At 46.3% G+C, this 20,996-nt stretch overlaps 2 protein-coding genes across 6 annotated transcripts in view; both read right to left on the reverse strand.

The window, feature by feature from the left end:
- Nucleotides 1–14,737, reverse strand: part of bbs4 (Bardet-Biedl syndrome 4) — a 59,660-nt gene extending 44,923 nt beyond the window's left edge. The window contains exons 1-5 of one of the 5 annotated variants that reach the window (XM_043680353.2): nt 14,545–14,737; nt 5,006–5,055; nt 4,175–4,217; nt 2,332–2,411; nt 1,375–1,438 (exon numbers count right to left, since the gene is read on the reverse strand). In XM_043680353.2, the coding sequence (XP_043536288.1) occupies nt 1,375–1,438; nt 2,332–2,411; nt 4,175–4,217; nt 5,006–5,029 (211 nt within the window). In that variant the 5' untranslated portion in view covers nt 5,030–5,055; nt 14,545–14,737. Of the gene's footprint in view, nt 1–1,374; nt 1,439–2,331; nt 2,412–4,174; nt 4,218–5,005; nt 5,106–10,888; nt 12,717–14,533 lie in introns of those variants that run through there. The other 4 variants (XM_043680350.2, XM_043680349.2, XM_043680352.2 and 1 more) reach the window with 4 other exon arrangements.
- Nucleotides 14,738–17,189: 2,452 nt separating this feature from the next.
- The window catches only part of LOC122542522 (E3 ubiquitin-protein ligase ARIH1), a 71,668-nt gene continuing 67,861 nt past the window's right edge, over nt 17,190–20,996 (reverse strand). The window contains exon 14 of the mRNA XM_043680355.2: nt 17,190–20,039. Coding sequence (XP_043536290.1) covers nt 19,955–20,039 — 85 coding nt within the window. The 3' untranslated portion in view covers nt 17,190–19,954. The remainder of the gene's footprint in view (nt 20,040–20,996) is intronic.

Raw genomic sequence — 20,996 nt, forward strand, 5'->3', positions numbered from 1 at the left:
GTGGATGTAGTGTACATGGATTTTAGTAAGGCATTTGATAAGGTTCCCCATGGTAGGCTTATGCGGAAAGTCAGGAGGCATGGGATAGAGGGAAATTTGGCCAATTGGATAGAAAACTGGCTAACCGGTCGAAGGCAGAGAGTGGTGGTAGATGGTAAATATTCAGCCTGGAGCCCAGTTACAAGTGGAGTTCCGCAGGGATCAGTTCTGGGTCCTCTGCTGTTTGTAATTTTTATTAATGACTTGGATGAGGGAGTCGAAGGGTGGGTCAGTAAATTTGCAGATGATACGAAGATAAGTGGAGTTGTGGACAGTGAGGAGGGCTGTTGTCGGCTGCAGAGGGACTTAGATATGATGCAGAGCTGGGCTGAGGAGTGGCAGATGGAGTTCAACCCTGCCAAGTGTGAGGTTGTCCATTTTGGAAGAACAAATAAGAATGCGGAATACAGGGTTAATGGTAGGGTTCTTAGTCAGGTGGAGGAACAGAGGGATCTTGGGGTCTATGTACATAGATCTTTGAAGGTTGCCACTCAGGTGGATAGAGTTTGTAAGAAGGCCTATGGAGTATTATCGTTCATTAGCAGAGGGATTGAATTCAAGAGTCGTGAAGTGATGTTGCAGCTGTACAGGACTTTGGTTAGGCCACAGTTGGAGTACTGTGTGCAGTTCTGGTCGCCTCACTTTAGGAAAGATGTGGAAGCTTTGGAGAGGGTGCAGAGAAGATTTACCAGGATGTTGCCTGGAATGGAGAGGAAGTTGTACGAGGATAGGTTGAGAGTTCTCGGCCTTTTCTCGTTGGAACGGCGAAGGATGAGGGGTGACTTGATAGAGGTTTATAAGATGATCAGAGGAATAGATAGAGTAGACAGTCAGAAACTTTTTCCCCGGGTACAACAGAGTGTTACAAGGGGACATAAATTTAAGGTGAAGGGTGGAAGGTATAGGGGAGATGTCAGGGGTGGGTTCTTTACCCAGAGAGTGGTGGGGGCATGCAATACGCTGCCCGTGGGAGTGGTAGAGTCGGAATCATTGGCGACCTTTAAGCGGCATTTGGATAGGTACATGGATGGGTACTTAATCTAGGTTAGAAGTTCGGCACAACATCGTGGGCCGAAGGGCCTGTTCTGTGCTGTATTGTTCTATGTTCTATGTTCTATGTTCTAAAATAAAAAAATACTGTCTTTACATAGCAATGTCCACATCTCGCGAATAAACAACAAAAACTGCAAAACACTGCGCTCAAATTTTCTTTCCTAATGTCCCTCCCTACCAACACCACTATTTCTTCCCCAACTTGGAATACAATTAATTTCAAATCATAAAAGTATTCCACGAAGTCCCCAGCATTACTCTGATAACTGTTTGTCATCTCACCTTGTACATACACGGCATATTCACACATCCCATGGGTCTCGTGCAGCTGTTCTTTGATTATTGCCTGGAAAACAATTCACAGAATTTGTTGATGCTTTCTTTAGAACAATCCCATGATACAAGGGGACTCACTACTCCAGTAGCAAGATAAAATCATCACACCTGCACTCACCGGTGACTCATGGTGGAACACCTTTTTTTTTGCACAGGTGAAAAAAAAAGCACAACATCAACACCACATTAAACTCAGTAAATTCTTGCATCTTTGATGTTCACATCACCTGCTCACCATAACTAAGCCTGTCCCCAGAACCTTTGTACCTACCCCCTCCACCCCTTGTCAACATCCCTAGATCTCGCAGTTTCTATATCCTCATCCCCAACCACACCTCTCTGGATTCCCCAGCATCATCACCCCCACGATCCATGTCCCACCACCTTAGGTTCCCACCCTAAACTGTAGGTACTCCAACGTTACTTTGTTAAATGAGCTACATGTCTAAAAGTAGGGGGAAAGCATTTAAGGCAAGAGGGTGCAAGTTCAAAGGAGATGTGAGGGGCAAGTGTTTTTACACAGAGAGGGTAGGAATCTGGAATGTGCTGCCAGGGGTGGTGGTGGAGGCAAATACGATAGGGGCATTTAAGAGATCAGCACATGAATATGTAAGGAATGAAGCGATATGGACCAAGGGCAGGCAAAAACGATTAGGTTAATTTGGTGTCATGGTCTGCTCAACATCATGGGTATAAGGGTCTGTTCCTGTGCTGTACAGTTCTATTTATCAATCAATCAGCTTGTTGCTGTGTGGGAGGCTGGAACCCTGTCACAGTTCAATAAAACTTTGTGCCTTAAGCATTGGTTCAGTTTTGTTCATGTAGAATTTTCCTCAAGCTAAGAGGTTTGAATATATGAAGCAGCATAATTCTGTGTCAATGGCAGCAAACTTATATGCTCACCTTACAGGTTTCATAGTCCTTCCTGATATAATGCAAATGTATCAGCCAGTTCCGTCTTTCGAAGATGGGAAGTTCTGGTACTGTACAGAGAAAAATTGGACAACAAGCAACATTCAGTGATCAACAACAAAGCAGCTTTCCATACATATCCTCTCCCTTATGCATCATTGCTTATCTACCTTCTTGAACAACAATGCTTTCAGAGAAAAGAAGTCCAAGAAGAATTGAGAAACTCAATTCAATTGTGAATACATAGCACAGAATGAAGATATTGAATCACATAGCTATAAAATTGTTTGCATAGTATATCAATATGGTGAAGCTAAAAGGCTGCTCCCACATACTGACAGCATGATGCAGCTCATTTTTGTATAAATTATAGTCTTTACTAAAACATAAAACAAAGAAACTGCATGATAGATGTGTGTTCAGAAGCCTTCAAGGTGAAAATATTAAAGCTCAGTTCCTGGCAATGCACAAATACTGTGTCACCAAGACTATCTACTGCATGACCATCGGGACATATTAGCTTTTTTTTTACTGGCTACAAGGATCCTCGCTGAACTTCTTTTAGCCTTATAGTTCATGACAAAAAGTAATTGATTTGACTGTTCAAAGATGCTTTGAGGACAGTGAACACATTGCTGCAAGAGGTACACTGATTGTCAATTATTCAATGCAAAAGAGGTAAAGAACCAAAAACAAATTCACATTTGCATAAAATGTTCACATTTTCCAGTGCCAAAAGAGAGAAACGAGTTAGTGACTAGATTATTTGATTTGATTGAGTTGCTGAAGGATAAAATGCCGGTTTCCTTGCACTTTTCAAACAGTATCATTGCACTTTTAAATTCATTCAAGAGAATGCTCTGGTTTTAGTTTTAAAAATGTACTTTTCACCAAACTAAATCATTTATGGTCCCACCTACCTAGCTTATCATGAAATAATAATTTGGCCATCTCAAAACTATTTAGTTGGGAATGAGATGAAATGGAGTTTCATTTTTGGAATAGAATAAAGGCCACTATTTCAAACTATATAGCAGGAACTAAGTGCCAACACTTGCTACCTTTGCAACTCACTAATGATGGAGGTTTAAAAAGGTCTTGATTATATGCTTTCAGATATCTGTAGGAGGACACTGTACTAACTATGTAACCACGGCTTAATTTCCAACATCACAGGGTAAGCAAGAAAAAAAATTATCAGAAATTGCTGCTTTTTTTCAGTTATTTAAAAAGCACAGAATATATTTCGCTACTAATGCATTTTCTCTGAGCAGATAAGCCAGAAAGAACACAGGTTAAATTCAATGTCTCTGCTGAATTAGTTGATATTTGTCTCAGCAATAGTAATGATCAGTCAATAACTCCTGAGGTTTCTCTTCACTCTCTTAGTGATAAGTTAAATTAACATTCAAACCTGATAGACTAGTTTGTCCTCTCAACTTGCAATTATTAGCAGGTAGCCTCATCAGTTAGGAAGGGAAATTTATCAGCATTCCCATTTCTGATTACTATCTAGTTATCCTAATTAGTGAAGGCATGATTTCACTGGCTATTACAATACACCTTAAAAATAATTCTAAAATTATTTAATTTCAAAATACAAATCTGAAGAATGATCACTTGGTTAAAGTGGCAGAGGGCTTGCACACACACGCAGAGTTGTAGTCCATCATAAATCATTAATTTTAGGGCAAAAAGGGGAAAAAAAAATCAAGGGGCACAGACCCATAAGCTGTCTTTCAAACTTGACATACACTCCATCACATACCTACAAATTTTAAGTAATCATGTACAATTACCAACATGAAAGAAAAAAAAAGTCCTAACTGCTTACCTTTCCTTGATTGTGATTTTCGAACATCAGTACATTGTACGATCTGAAAAAAGACCAGAAACTCAGAAAGCAAACTACAAAATTCTACTTTCCGTATCATCAAACAAATAAAGATTCAATCAAGTGAGGCAAAATTATTACCGTGTCATTTTTACTCAGTTCCTTTCTAAACTGTGTTCATCAATGTGAGATAAGCCAAAAGAATACTGTACAAGTGAGGCAACCAATGTTCCCATCAAATATTCCCAAGGCAGGTGCAACATACTGTTCCATTTAGAGTAAAGCTCGGTCTACTCTTAAAACTGATAGTTTAAAAGACTAAGAGAGAGTTTTACTAAAAGTAAAGTTTTCTCACTACTGTCCCCATCAAACACTCCGAGGACAGGTACAGTAATGGATTAGATAGAGTAAAGCTTCCTCTTTCCAATCGATGCAAAAAAAATCTCTATGTAGCATTTTTTTTCTTCCTGTTTCATTAAGATAGGTTTCTACAGTTGTTTCATGTCCAATTTGGCACTGAACTTAGAGGAAGAAGCATCATTCACATTCAGCATAAACCTGAGACTGAATTTGAACTGCTGTTCCACTGTCTTCGTTAACTTCATAGAGTCATGTTAAATGACTACATGCAACAATGTCTTCATTGCTGTATGTAGTCTACAACTACATCTAGAGCAGCACTACAAGAAGGCACAGCCACACCCCAAGTGGTGCTGTACAAGGGCACAGCCATACCAAGTAGAACGGCATGGAGCAAGCCACACTTACACCCAAAGAATAGCCATAAGATATACTCTTTGAACATGTTTTTAATATATTTCTGTTACTCACCAATTCTTTCCCCAAATCCGACATTTTCCCATGAGCAAAGATGGAAGCAGCTAATGAATGCAGATAAACACAATTTGCAGGTTTTCAGTCAGAAATAAGTCTGTTCATACAAAAATAAATTGACATTCAGAAGCCCAGTACAGAGAGAACTTGGGTTTTGACCAACTCTAATCCCTGCTTCCCTCCTCTGCAAGATTTTCAAGTTAGCAACAAATAACGAGAGCTGACATGAAGAAAGCTTTTATGCGAAAATTACTCCATGATCACATGATATATAGAATGTCAAATTTCAAAGTAAGTTTCAAACAATTTATACTACATAAGAAAAAAGTGCTGATTGGTTAGTATTTCCCAAACAGAAATTCACCAAGACTCCTTGAATAGTACCTTCCAAACCCACAATCACTCAGTTTAGAAGGAGAAATTGCACAACACCAGATTATAGTTCAACTGGTTTATTTGGAAGTACTAGCTTTTGCAGCATTGCTCCTTCATCAGGTAGGGGCGTCGCAGTGGCTCATTGGTTAGCACTGTTGCCTAGAGTGCTGGGACCCAGGTTTGATTCCAATCTCAGACAATTATCTGTGTAGATTTTGCATATTCTCCCCATATCTGTGGGGATTTATTCCCATACTCCAAGATGCGCAGGTTAGCTAAATTGCCCATTTTGTTCAGGAACGTGTAGGTTAGGTGCATTAGTCAGAGGTAAATATAGGGTAGAGGAATGGGTCTGGGTGGGATACTCTTCACAGGATCGGTGTGGACTTGTTGGGCTGAGGGGCTGTAGGGATTCTATGACTGTAGCTGACAAGTGCTGTGAATAAATGGGAACATGACCACCTCCATGTTCTTCTCCAATCCACTCACCATCCTGCCTTGGAAATATATTGCCATTCTCTCACCACTGCTGAGTCAAAATTCAAGAACTTTCTTACTTATAAAATTGTGGCTATACATACACCAAATAGTTCAAGGTGGCTACTTGCAAACCTTATCAAGGACAATTAAGGATGAATAATAAATGCTGACACAGCCAGAAACACCCACATCCCATGAATGAAAAGTCACAACCAGAGTTTACATGCCAAACCATCTGTATTCTTTCTCTTATTCAATATAATTTTTTCTTAAGAGTCATAGAGATGTACAGCACTGAAACAGACCCTTCAATCCAACCCGTCCATACCGACCAGATATCCCAACCCAATCTAGTCCCACCTGCCATCATCTGGCCCATATCCCTCCAAACCCTTCCTATTCATATATCCATCCAGATGCCTTTTAAATGTTGCAATTGTACCAGCCTCCACCACTTCCTCTGGCAGCTCATTCCATACACATACCACCCTCTGAGTGAAAACATTGCCCCTTAGGTCTCTTTATATCTTTCCACTTTCACCCTAAACCTATGCCCTCTAGTTCTGGACTCCCCCACCCCAGGGAAAAGACCTTGCTATTTATCCTATCCATGCCCCTCATGATTTTGTAAACTTCCTTTTGAAATTTAATATTCTTGCAATTCTGTCCTGCTGATTGCAAGATGAAAAGTTTCACCTGTATGTTTCTTTTTCTCAGCAATATCCAGGTTTTATATTACAAAGTACAAGCAAATAATGTTTGAAATACTACAAAGGATCTTTGGGGGAATGCTTCCTGTCTATATACCACACTGCTGATGACAGTGGTGCTTTTTAGCCAATATCTCTGATCAGAAATTATTACATTAACATTCCCCATTTGATTGTTAAAGGAATAGACATAGTGTAGCTCAGTCTAAGGTAAGTCTGTGGAAAAGTTTCTGAGCATAGACGGGAATCTACGCCCATCAGTTCATATTTTCATTCAATAGTGAACTAGCAATCCTAAAATTAAAACGGCACTCTTAAAAATATAACTACTTATCCAAATTAGCTGACCAATTTTAATTTTTTTAATGAATCATGCAGGAACTGTTAATATTCAGCCAATGCCTAATCAAAAATCTCCAATGACAAAGCAGTGGAAGGGCTTACAGAAAAAGTAACTGAGCCAAACTGACCGGTAAAGTACCACATTCTATTTCTATTGCTATTCTGCACAGCTGACCCAAGGCACAACAGTAGTCAGAATGTTTGCAGAGGCATTAAGATGGTTGGACCAAGGAGGAAATGTCAACCAGCGTTTCCACTCCTCGTCACTATTCAGTAGTCTCAAGCTGGGATATCTGGACTTTGGGTGAGGACAGCACTGAGGTTTAATTGAGCTCACCTGAATTAACAATTACTGAATCATCAAACATAAACAGTGCCTTTGTTGTGGATATGTTTGCTGAGCTGGGAATTTGGTTTGCCCCTCAAATCAGCAGAATGTTGATATTTGGAACTCTCTTCCACATATGACAGTGGAACCACCCACCTTTTTGAAAAAGCAGCAGACCACAATTGAGGGCTGATGACAAACTAAAGTCTGCCCTAAACGTTCTTTTGGCCTGTCAGTTAGCAACAAGCAGGTTTTGCCCTCTTGACTCTGAGTTAGAAGGCTATGGGTTCAAGAACTGCCTTCAACACACTTTAGTCTAGATTACATAATAAAGGGTCAGTACACAGTTTGATAATGTGCCAAACACCAGGCTACTTAAAAAGATAAGGGTCCATGGTGTTAGGGACAATGTATCAGCAAAGTCAAAAGATTGGCCAATATACAGAAGAGTTGGGATAAGGGTGGCATTTTCGGGATGGCAATGAGTGGAATACCACAGCAATCGATGTCCGGACCATAATTATTTACAATCTATATTAATAACTTGTTTAAGGAAAGTAAACAAGCTATTGCAATTTTCCACATTACAGGAAGGCAATGACACAAAGAGTCTGCAAAGGAATATGAACACATTATGTGAGTGGGCAAAAGTTTGGCTGATAGAATGTCATGAGGGAAAATGTGAGGTTTTGTACTCTGGCAGGAAGAATAGAAAAGCTCAGTATTATTTAAATGGAGAAACACCGCAGAACGTTGAAGCACAAAGAAATTTGGAAGTCATCTTGCATAGATCATCAAAATGCTGGCTTCCAAGTTCAGAGAACTCCGACCACAATGCCGTGCTTCTTCTCCCGGCTTACAGGCAAAAGCTCAAGCAGGAGACCCCATTGCAGATACAGGTCCAGTGTTGGTTGGAGGATCAACTCTGGTGCTGCCTGGAATCGGATGATTGAGCCATGTTCAAACAGTCCGCAGGTACCTTGGACGCCACCACTGACACAGACTTTACCAGCAAGTGTGTGGCGGACTACATACCGAGGAAGTCAATCCAGGTGTTCCCCCACAGAAAACCCTGGATGAATCAGGACATACAGAATCTGCTAAAAACCAGGTGTGAGGCCTTCAGATCAGGAGACCCACTCAAATATAAGGAATCTAAGTATCACCTTCACAGAGCCATTAAAACAGCCAAGGACTAATACTGATCCAAACTAGAGACCCAGACAGACACCTGGCGACTATGGCAAGGACTGAATGACATCACAGGTTCTAAAAAGAGACAGTGCAAGATAGCAGACGAACATATCCCTCCCAGATCGTCTTAACACCTTCTATGCTCCCTTTGAGCAGAATTGCAGTGGAGAGGTAATACCTATTCCGACGAGTTCTGACGAACCTATCCCAGCAGTCACTACATCAGAGGTCAGATCAGTTTTACTTCATGTGAATCCAAGGAAAGCGATGGGACCAGATGGAGTACCAGGCCACGCACTCAAAGTATGTGCAGATAAACTGACAGAGGTCTTCTTGGACATCTTCAACCTCTCCCTGCAGCAGGCCACTGGCCCTGCCTGTTTCAAGAGGGCCAACATCATCCCTGTGCCTAAGAAGGCTCATGCAGCATGTCTCAATGGCTACTACCCAATGGCCCTAACTTCAGTGGTCATGAAGTGCTTTGAAAGGCTGGATTAGAGTGGTGCTGGAAAAGCACAGCAGTTCAGGCAGCATCCAAGGAGCAGGAAAATCGACGTTTCGGGCAAAAGCCCTTCATCAGGAATACAGGCAGAGTGCCTGAAGGGTGGAGGAGAGATAAATGAGATGAGGGTCGATTGAATGCTGCCTGAACTGCTGTGCTTTTCCAGCACCACTCTAATCCAGAATCTGGTTTCCAGCATCTGCAATCATTGTTTTTACTGCTTTGAAAGGCTGGTCATGGCATTAATCAACCCCAGCCTCCCCCACTCCTCTTGACCCACTCCATTTTACCTATCAGACCAACAGATCCACATCAGATGCCATATCACTTGTCTTTCACTTTGCCCGAGAACATCTTGACACCAAGATAAGCTATGTAAGAACCCTACTCCTTGACTACAGTTCAGCCTTCAACATTATTATCCCCTTGAGACTGATTACTAAACTTAGTGATCTCGGACTAAGCCCCACTATCTGCAACTGGATCCTCAGTTTCCCGATCCACAGGCCACAATCAGTGAAGACTGGGGACAATATTTCATCCTCACTAACACTCAGCACTGGAGCCCCCCAGGGGTGCGTACTCAGCTCCCTACTGTACTCACCGTATACCTAAGTCTCATCACCAAATACCAGACTAATGCCATTTACAAGTTTGCTGATGACACCACCATAGTCGGTCGAATCTCAGATGGCAATGAAACAAGACTACAGATGAGAGGTGGAAGGCCTGGAAAAATGGTGCACTGTGAACAACCTAGCTGTCAATGCCAGCAAAACGAAGGAACTCATTATTGACTTTCAGCGGGATGTTACTAATGCCCCCCTACACATTAACAGCACAGAGATGGAACGAGTGCAGAGTGTCAAGCTCCTGGGAGTGGTCATCCACAACAAGCTTTCTTGGACTCTTCATGTGGACGCACTGGTTACAAAGGCCCAACAACGTCTCTTCTTCCTCAGGCAGCTGAGGAAATTTGGCATGATGGCGAATACCCTTGCCAACGTTTATAGGTGCGCCATCGAGAGCATTCTGTCTGGATGTATCACTACCTGGTAGGGCAACTGTACCATTCAAGATTGGAGACGGTTACAGAGTAGTGAACTTAGCCCGGACAATCACAAAGGCCAACTCCCATCTATAAAATCCAGGTCCGCTGTTAAGGAAAGACCGCCAGCATTCTTAAAGATCCATCCCACCCTGGCAATGTTTTTCTACAACCTCTACCGTCAGGGAGAAGGTACAGAAGCCTGAACACACACACCAGCCGGTTTTGTAACAGTTTCTACCCTACTGTTTAGATTAGATTAGATTACTTACAGTGTGGAAACAGGCCCTTCGGCCCAACAAGTCCACGCCGACCCGCCAAAGCGCAACCCACCCATACCCCTTTAACCTAACACTACGGGCAATTTAGCATGGCCAGGAAACCGGAGCACCCGGAGGAAACCCACGCAGACATGGGGAGAATGTGCAAACTCCACACAGTCGGTCGCCTGAGTCAGGAATTGAACCCGGGTCTCTGGCGCTGTGAGGCAGCAGTGCTAACCACTGTGCCACCGTGCCGCCCACGGTTAGAGCACTGAATGGAGTCACAAACTCTTGGCATTTGCCTGTACCTGTGTTTTTGTTTTTAACCGCTGTTTACCTATTATTTACTATCTATGCAACTTAACATTGTGATCTGCCTGTATTGCTCGCAAGACAAAGCTTTTCACTGTGCTTCGGTACACGTGACAATAAATTCAATTCAAATTCAATTCAATTCAAGAGGTAAAGCAAAATGGACACTAGGCGTTATTTCAAAGGGAATGGAGTATAAAATTTGAAAGTCTTGCAAAAACCATACCAGGCACTTGTCAGGCCACATTTGGAATAATGTGATCAGTTTTGGTCCACTTATCAAAGGAAAATACACTGGCATAGAAGGCAGTTTAGAGAATATTTACCAGGCTGATGATGGGTATTGAGAGACTGTTTTTATGAGGAGAGGTTGAGTAGGTTGCCTTTGTACTCATTAGAATTCAGAAGAATAAGGCAACCTTATTAATGAAACATTCCGAAAGACTCGAGAACCGGAGAGCATATTCTCAGAATAAAAGGTCACACAGTTAAGGCAGACATGAGACAGAATTTCTTCTGAGAGGAATGAAACTGCTGTGTTCTTTAGTGCAGGGGACTATAGAATCTGAGAGCTTAAGTATATTCAAAGCAACGATGGACTATTTGAATCAAGAGTTAGGGGAAAGAGCAAGTAAGTGGAACTGAGAATCATGACAGCAGCCATAATCTCACTGAATGGCACTGCAGACTAGATGGGGCTAAATGGCCCACTTCTGGTCCTATGCTGCACCGTCGAAGCGCCACACTGTTGTGAGGATCGCGCCAAGGGAATACCGCACTGTCGGAGAGGGTCAGCGCCGAGGGGAGCCGCACTGTCGGAGAGGGTCGGTGCCCAGGGAGCGCCACACTGTCAGAGGGTTAGTGCCGAGGGAGTGCCACACTGTCGGAGAGGGTCAGCCTGCCGGAGGGTCAGTGCTGTGGGAGTGGGCACTATCAGAGAGTCAGTGCTGAGGGAATGGGCATTGTCAGAGAGTCAGTGCTGAGGGAGTGGGCATTGTCAGAGGGTCAGTGCTGAGGAAGTGGACACTGTCGGAGGGTCAGTGCTGAGGAAGTGGACACTGTCGGAGGGTCAGTGCTGAGTGAGTGGACACTGTCGGAGGGTCAGTACTGAGGGAGCGCTGCACTGTCGGAGGGTCAGTGCCGAGGGAGTGCCACACTGTCGGAGAGGGTCAGCACTGAGAGAGTGCAGCAATGTCGGAGGGTCAGTGCTGAGGGTGTGCCGCACTGTCAGAGGGTCAGTGCTGAGGGAGTGGGCACTGTCGGGGGGTCAGTGCTGAAGGAGTGAGTACTGTCGGGGGGTCAGTGCTGAGGGAGCACCGCACTGTCAGAGGGTCAGTGCCGAAGGAGTGCCACACTGTCGGAGAGGGTCAGTGCTGAGAGAGTGGACCCTGTCAAAGGGTCAGTGCTGAGGGAGCGCCGCACTGTCGGAGGGTCAGTGCTGAGGGTGCGCCGCACTGTCGGAGAGTCAGTGCTGAGGGAGCGCCGCACTGTCGGAGAGTCAGTGCTGAGGGAGTGGGCACTGTCGGAGGGTCAGTGCTGAGGGAGTGGGCACTGTCGGAGGGTCAGTGCTGAGGGAGTGCCGCACTGTCGGAGGGTCAGTGCTGAGGCATTGCCGCACTGTCGGAGGGTCAGCGCTGAGAGAGTGCAGCACTGTCGGAGAGGGTCAGCGCTGAGAGAGTGGACGCTGTCAGAGGGTCAGTGCTGAGGGAGTGGGCACTGTCGGAGGGTCAGTGCTGAGGCATTGCCGCACTGTCGGAGGGTCAGCGCTGAGAGAGTGCAGCACTGTCAGAGAGGGTCAGCGCTGAGAGAGTGGACGCTGTCAGAGGGTCAGTGCTGAGGGAGTGGGCACTGTCGGAGGGTCAGTGCTGAGGGAGCGCCGCACGGTCGGAGGGTCAGTGCTGAGGGAGCACCGCACTGTCAGAGGGTCAGTGCTGAGGGAGTGGGCACTGTCGGGGTGTCAGTGCTGTAGGAGTGAGTACTGTCGGGGGGTCAGTGCTGAGGGAGCACCGCACTGTCAGAGGGTCAGTGCCGAAGGAGTGCCACACTGTCGGAGAGGGTCAGTGCTGAGAGAGTGGACCCTGTCAAAGGGTCAGTGCTGAGGGAGCGCCGCACTGTCGAAGGGTCAGTGCTGAGGGTGCGTCGCACTGTCGGAGAGTCAGTGCTGAGGGAGTGGGCACTGTCGGAGGGTCAGTGCTGAGGGAGTGCCGCACTGTCGGAGGGTCAGTGCTGAGGCATTGCCGCACTGTCGGAGGGTCAGCGCTGAGAGAGTGGACGCTGTCAGAGGGTCAGTGCTGAGGGAGTGGGCACTGTCGGAGGGTCAGTGCTGAGGGAGTGGGCACTGTCAGAAGGTCAGTGCTGAGGGAGTGCCACACTGTCGGAGGGTCAGTGTTGAGGGAGTGCCGCACTGTCGGAGGGTCAGTGCTGAGGGAACGCCGCACTGTCGGAGGGTCAGTGCTGAGGGAGCGCCGCACTGTCGGAGGGTCAGTGCTGAGGGAGTGCCGCACTGTCGGAGGGTCAGTGCTGAGGGAGTGGGCAATGTCGGAGGGTCAGTGCTGAGGGAGCGCCGCACTGTCGGAGGGTCAGTGCTGAGGGAGTGGGCACTGTCAGAAGGTCAGTGCTGAGGGAGTGGGCAATGTCGGAGGGTCAGTGCTGAGGGAGTGGGCAATGTCGGAGGGTCAGTGCTGAGGGAGTGGGCAATGTCGGAGGGTCAGTGCTGAGGGAGCGCCGCACTGTCGGAGGGTCAGTGCTGAGGGAATGGGGACTGTCGGAGGGTCAGTGCTGAGGGCGTGCCGCACTGTCGGAGGGTCAGTGCTGAGGGAGCGCCGCACTGTCGGAGGGTCAGTGCTGAGGGAGCGCCGCACTGTCGGAGGGTCAGTGCTGAGGGAGCGCCGCACTGTCGGAGGGTCAGTGCTGAGGGAGCGCCGCATTGTTGGAGAGTCAGTGCTGAGGGAGTGGGCACTGTCGGAGGGTCAGTGCTGAGGGAGTGGGCAATGTCGGAGGGTCAGTGCTGAGGGAGCGCTGCACTGTCGGAGGGTCAGTGCTGAGGGAGTGGGGACTGTCGGAGGGTCAGTGCTGAGGGCATGCCGCACTGTCAGAGGGTCAGTGCTGAGGGAGCGCCGCACTGTTGGAGGGTCAGTGCTGAGGGAGCGCCGCACTGTAGAGGGTCAGTGCTGAGGGAGCGCCGCATTGTCGGAGGGTCAGTGCTGAGGGAGCGCCGCACTGTAGAGGGTCAGTGCTGAGGGAGCGCCGCACTGTTGGAGGGTCAGTGCTGAGGGAGCGCCGCACTGTAGAGGGTCAGTGCTGAGGGAGCGCCGCATTGTCGGAGGGTCAGTGCTGAGGGAGCGCCGCACTGTCAGAGGGTCAGTGCTGAGGGAGCGCCGCATTGTCGGAGGGTCAGTGCTGAGGGAGTGCCGCACTGTCGGAGGGTCAGTGCAGAGGGAGCGCCGCACTGTCGGAGGGTCAGTGCAGAGGGAGCGCCGCACTGTGGGAGGGTCAGTGCTGAGGGCGTGCCGCACTGTCGGGGGGTCAGTGCTGAGGGAGCGCCGCACTGTCAGAGGGTCAGTGCTGAGGGAGTGCTGCACTGTCGGGGGGTCAGTGCTGAGGGAGTGCCGCACTGTCGGAGGGTCAGTGCTGAGGGAGTGCCGCACTGTCGGGGGGTCAGTGCTGAGGGAGTGCCGCACTGTTGGAGGGTCAGTGCTGAGGGAGCGCCGCACTGTCAGAGGGTCAGTGCTGAGGGAGCGCCGCACTGTCGGAGGGTCAGTGCTGAGGGAGCGCCGCACTGTCGGAGGGTCAGTGCTGAGGGAGTGCCACACTGTCGGAGGGTCAGTGCTGAGGGAGCGCCGCACTGTCGGAGGGTCAGTGCTGAGAGTGATATTTATGGGTCAAGCCCACACTCTGGGGTCGGTATAAAAGCAGCAGATACTGTTCTCCGGTGAAAACACAGACTGACTCCTGCTGTGCCTCGCACACACCTCCGGCTGACCTGCCGCACTCAACGAGCGACTACCACCGCCTCAGGGCCCTGCCGCCCGTTACCGGGGCAACGCTCCAGGGCCCGGCCCTAACAACAACGACGACGACGGGCGTCACCCTGCTTCACCACCCTCGATGTGGCAGAGCTTCGTCTCAATATCTCCCAACCCAACCCCCAGGGTTTCTTCCCCAGTACTGAATGTCGTCCCAGTCTTCAGCCCCTTCCCCTGCCTCACCGCCGTCTTCACCCTGAACATCCGGGGTCTTTCTATTACGTCAGCACGCCATACGTACCACGACCCAGTTCAGCAACGCTGTTCCAGATGGGGCTGGCTGAGGGGGCACTGATTCCACCCGCACCCGCACCCACCTGCACAGACACCCGCACCCACCTACACCCGCACAGACACCCGCACCCACCTACACCCGCACAGACACCCGCACCCACCTACACCTGCACAGACACCCGCACCCACCTACACCCGCACAGACACCGCACCCACCTACACCCGCACCCACCTACACCCGCACCCACCTACACAGACACCGCACCCACCTACACCCGCACAGACACCGCACCCACCTACACCCGCACAGACACCGCACCCACCTACACCCGCACCCACCTACACCCGCACAGACACCGCACCCACCTACACCCGCACCCACCTACACCCGCACAGACACCGCACCCACCTACACCCGCACAGACACCGCACCCACCTGCACAGACACCCGCACCCACCTACACCCGCACAGACACCGCACCCACCTACACCCGCACAGACACCGCACCCACCTACACCCGCACCCACCTACACCCGCACCCACCTACACCTGCACAGACACCGCACCCACCTACACCCGCACAGACACCGCACCCACCTACACCCGCACAGACACCGCACCCACCTGCACAGACACCCGCACCCACCTACACCCGCACAGACACCGCACCCACCTACACCTGCACAGACACCGCACCCACCTACACAGACACCCGCACCCACCTACACCCGCACAGACACCGCACCCACCAGCAACCGCACCCACCTACACCTGCACAGACACCCGCACCCACCTACACCTGCACAGACACCGCACCCGCACCGGTTTCTGGTCAACCTTGCTCATTCACTCTAACTCTGCCTCTCACCTCACAATTGTTCAAACTTACAGGGATGTACCACATAAAAACATTACTGCTATCCTGTTGTATTTAAACTAGGCAGTAGATGTAAAGGTATCGTTTTACCTTTTGTCAGTTATTTTTCAACGTTTATTAGGTTAGACGTCACTACGCTATGATAGGTAAGGGCATTGAAACAACTGAGGCAGCAAGCTTTTCATGCTTAGGTAACCTCAGTCTAGCTCGTTATTGCCTTTAAGCTCCTTACAGGGAATTTTAAAACAATACAATAAATACATTGATTAAACGACGATCATTAAGTATGAGAAAGTGAGGACTGCAGATGCTGTCAGCCCATCCCATTAACTGTGTATCCTAGATAAGCCAGACTAAAGCTTATGAAGTTGAAGATAAATTCTTCTGATTGGAAATATTTGGCACAGATATGCTCATCTCCCAGGTGAGGGAGCAAGGGCTTTATGCAATAATGATTACAAACATACATATTAACATGCATTGTACCTTTTTACTTATTCACAAAATAGGCAACTTGGGAAACAAACCAATGCATGAAGGTTAAGCAGAAAAGCTTACACAAAATTAAGTTTTCAATTGTCACATTCCTGTGACTTCCCCATTTTCAATTTTACAGAATTCCTTATAGCCAGGGCCCCTAGAAAGTTCCGCATGCTCCTCAATCCTCAACACAAGATCTATTCCATACTATTTCTTCTTCTCCCCTTCATTGCAAAGGAAAACTCATACTGACCTGGTTGGATAGCAAAATGGCCACCCTCAATCAATGAAAAAAAGTTGAGATTCAACTTCCAAGACTACTACTTTAAATAATACCACAGTGAGTGCACTTTTCTAAATTAATGAACTAATCCTACAACTCTGGTTTCATGCAAGCGTCATCTCTTCTTTCATTCCAGAACTAGAGGTTGCACCTGCAGCCATCTCAGCTCCTTCCCAAAACTAAACCTTAGAGACCTTTCTTTAAAACAAGGCCTTTTGGCCAGCCTTCCCAATAGCTCCTTCTCAAAAGGGCACATTGAATAGTGGCCTGGTGACCACTTTATGTTGAGTTATTTTCTAGAAGAAACAGTTTACACTAAGGAGTTATTAAAGTTCAGCTTAAACAGAAAACCTTCACATTAATTTTTGATGCTTTCATTGTGAAGCACAAGTTTAGGTGAACCTCAACTTTTCTGCTCCATTCTTCATCAGTCCAATTGTGTTGATACTACTTGAAGCAAAGATGCATTCTCCAAGTTTGTGTTTAGAAAGCATTTGTTTCCTCATGTCAAAAGTGTACTCACTGGGTTAAAATGGCACTGTGTTGGTGCTAGGTAGGCACGTAGAACAACATTTTAGGCCAGAATGCATTAACTCTGTGTGATTGTGGTTCAGTAACTGTTTCTGATCTATTTGAAAGAAAAATACATGGATTCACAATGTTGTTCATCCCCAAATTAAATCAAGAAGAATTTCTTCCAGAGTATTTGTTAGAAAATGCTCAAGGATAAGGTGCTTTAAAAATGGATTTAATTTATATAATCAAATAACCCTTTTGCCACTTAAGTACTTTAAAAAAAATGCATCAGCAGTAGAGTTCCTGCTCTGCCTAAAATACAAAGGCAGATAAACCTACCTTATAGCAAAACTTCTGGAAAGAGGTAAAATGTAACATTCCCTTATTTATATCAAGATGTGCTGAATGAATTGTCACTAGAGTTACTCACTCACTTCTTAGATCTAAGACAGCAAATACTACACACCATCTAACTAAATGGAGATCGGTTAATAGGCAAAAAAAATTCGGAATCAAAGTGACTATGGGTTACAGTACAACGTGAACATACAGGTAGCTATTTTGCAGGTCTTTAATTTGCAAGCAGCAGAGATGTTTGGACAAACCAGGATTTGGGGTCAACTATGCAATCCAACTTCCTGCCTGATAAAAGCTAAGCTTGAGTTTCTCTACTTACCATCCGGTCAGCAGAGAATGTATTTATACTTTGATACTTTAATATTTTGACAGTTCCTTTCTTTCCTCCTGTGAGAATGTACAAGACTGATTCTGCCAGGATTGGAGCAGTCTCCTTTGCAAACAATCCAGGGACTCTTGGGCAAATGCTGATTCTGTTAGCAATCAAGACTCTGCCTTGCTTTCAAGATGCAAGTCATTTTACAAGCCATGATGCCAGATACAGCAGAGGAACGATTGAGATGGTACCACCTTTATGATCATGGAAAAAGACCAAAGACTAGTTTTAACTTGAAAACAGCATCTACTGAATACTCACTGAAAAGCTCAAAAGCTCTCCCAGACCTTTGGGTTGAGACCAAGGCTCTTCCTTATTTGTAGAAGAATATGTGAAAGGAACAATAAAAAAGCTTCACAACAATTTTACTAGCAATCATATCTGATGGCCATATGCTGGAGCTCTAATTCACAGGATGCCTGACAAATTACATATACACTTGTGTATTACTCAATGCTAATCCCCACCTCAAATGCACTGGAAGACACGCAAGGGATACCCAAATTAAACCTTTATCGTCAGTAAATGCTTTGCAGTATTCAAGCTTTACAACTGTAAGTTTGTCATGGATTCATCCATTACAGCTACAAATTTTTCAACGTTTGAGAATTTGACAATACATTGTCCCAGTGCAACAAAAGAAAAAAAAAACAAAGTCCACAGCAATGAGTGTTGGAGCTAAGGAACCCAATGCTAGGTCTTAACTTCAGACAACCTTCTCTCTGATATATAACCAATTTAATGGTGAAGTCGAACAAAACTATTACTTGCAGCTTGGATTGGTTGTCAGTTTAGAACATAGCAGTCCATTTTTCACTTAGCCCCACCAAGCAATGATCCTTCAACCCTAACCACTATATGCTGGGATAGCAACACACAGGCAGAGCACAGCAAGGACAGCAGCAATGTAGAGGCAGGCAGAGAGAGAGAGGAGGTCAGGCAGAAAGAAAGAGAGAGGGGAAGAGCAGGCGGGGGGGGGTGGGGGGGAAGGGCAGGCAGGGGGGGTGGATGGCAGGCAGAGAGAGCGGGGGGGGGCAGGCTCGACAGAGGTGGGGCAAGCAGAGGGACGGAGGCAGGCGGGGGGGGGGGGTGGGGGGGGGGAAGCAGAGAGAGAGGGGGGAGGCAGACAGGCAGAGAGGGGGTACAGAGAGGGGGAGACAGGCGGGGAGGAAGGGGGGGGAAGAGAGAGAGAGAGAGAGAGAGATAGAGCAGGGAGGGAGGGAGGGAGGGAGAGGGAGGGAGAGACAGACACACACGCTGGGTGCTGTTCTCTTCCAAATGTTAACTACCTGTACCGCTGTTATAGTCTGACGAGTTCTGTACAATTTTACGGGTATTTTTTAAAAATTTTCATACAGCAAAGAAATGGAAGGTACTGAGGGCTTCTACTGAAGCTGGAGGTGACTATCATTAGCCAGAAGATGCAGCAGAGTAGAAAAGCAGCAATGACAAATGATTTTTTGAGGTGGAAGGGATTGGAGGGCATGGAAAGGAGGCAAATATTGGGGAAACTCGACACGACCAGGTCTCAGCTCGAGTCTACATCTAGTACTATGGAAAAGTACAAGGTAAAAACTTGTTTTGTTTAAAAAAGCAGAAAATTAAATTCACATTCCACTAACAGCGTTGAGGTCAAAGGTTAGCAAACCTAAAGAAACTGCACAGCAAATATACATATTCTTGAAGGTTTTTAAAGAATAAATATTTTTTGTAATTAAACATTATGCAAACACGTGCCACGCTTGCTCTCGCTCAACCATGCATATGCGCTATATACAATTTGAAAAATACTGTGTCCTCCTTTTAAAAGTCATATACAAAGATATCCCCCAGAGCGCTGCCTTACAGTTAGCCAATCAACATTCACAAACAGGGAACCTACATACAATTAATGTCTGGCTGGAAAAAGAAGAGCCAGGTCAAAACAGTTTCAGTTCAATTACTACACACAGAAAAATGAATAAATGAAAGGAAACAGAAAATGGTTCAGCTCTCAGAATGTAGCTACATTACAGATTAAAGTTGGAGGGTTTTTAGTGTGTCATACCCTTCATCCACTTACAATACTGTTGTACATTTTGTGGTTTTATCTACTTTTTTTATTACAATATAATTTACTTAAACTTTCCATTAACAAAAAGTAGGGTAGAACTCCAGCAGTGTCTGCAAGGGCCAGTGCCGCCCACTTTATTTGCATCAGCACTCTGTTGCTAACGGGTTGACAGTTCATTATAAGCTGAGCCTCAGTCCTCGATATACTCCCAAAGATCTTTCTCATAGCCTTCGTGCACATGCTGTAGCAACACCTTCCTCCGGCTCTCACAGTATCTGATAAAGACAGAACAAATCAATCAAAATAAAACAATAGATTATTCAACTATCCAAAATAAAAAGTTTAACATTCCAGATGGAGGCCTTCATTAGCACAACTGAATACAGGCGACTAGACTAGATAGGTTTGAAGTGCATAAGCAGGTAGTGTTAGCAATTCTGGAAAGTGTGAAAATAGATAAGTTCCCTGGGCCAGATGGGATTTATCCTCGGATTCCCTGGAAAGACACGGAGGAGATTGCCGAGCCTTTGGCTTTGAGCTTAATGCCGCCATTGTCTACAGGAATAGTGCTAGAAGACTGGAAGATAGCAAAAGTTGTTCCCTTGTTCAAGAAGGGTAGTAGAGACAATCCTGGAAATTATAGACCTGTGAGCCTTACTTCGGTTGTGGGTAAAGTGTTGGAAAGGGTTAAGAGATAGGGTTTATAATCATTTATAAAGGAATAAGTTGATTTGGGATAGTCAACACTGTTTGTAAAAGGTAGGTCATGTCTCACAAACCTTGTTCTTCAAGAAGGTGGCCAAACAAGTGGATGAGGGTAAAGCATTTGATATGGTGTAGAGGGATTTCAATAAGGCATTTGATAAGGTTCCCCACGCTGGCTATTGCACAAAATATGGAAGCATGGAATTGAGGTGATTTAGCGATTTAGATCAGAAATTGGCTAGCTGAAAGAGAATGTGGTGGTTGATGGGAAATATTCATCCTGGAATTCAGTTACTAGTGGGGTACCACAAGGATCGGTTTTGGGTCCACTGTTGTTTGTCATTTTTATGAAAGACCTGGATGAGGGCATAGAAAGATGAGTTTGTAAATTTGTAGATGACACTAAGGCTGTCAGAGTTGTGGATAGTGATGAAGGATATTGGAGGTTAACAGAGAGACATAGATAAGCTGCAGAGCTGGGCTGAGCGATGGCAAATGCAGTTTAAGGCGGAAAAGTGTGAGATGAT

This window comes from Chiloscyllium plagiosum, unplaced genomic scaffold, assembly GCF_037043375.1.
Source record: "Chiloscyllium plagiosum isolate Xiang-an unplaced genomic scaffold, Cpla_swu_hap1 HiC_scaffold_42, whole genome shotgun sequence".
Classification (NCBI taxonomy): domain Eukaryota; kingdom Metazoa; phylum Chordata; class Chondrichthyes; order Orectolobiformes; family Hemiscylliidae; genus Chiloscyllium; species Chiloscyllium plagiosum.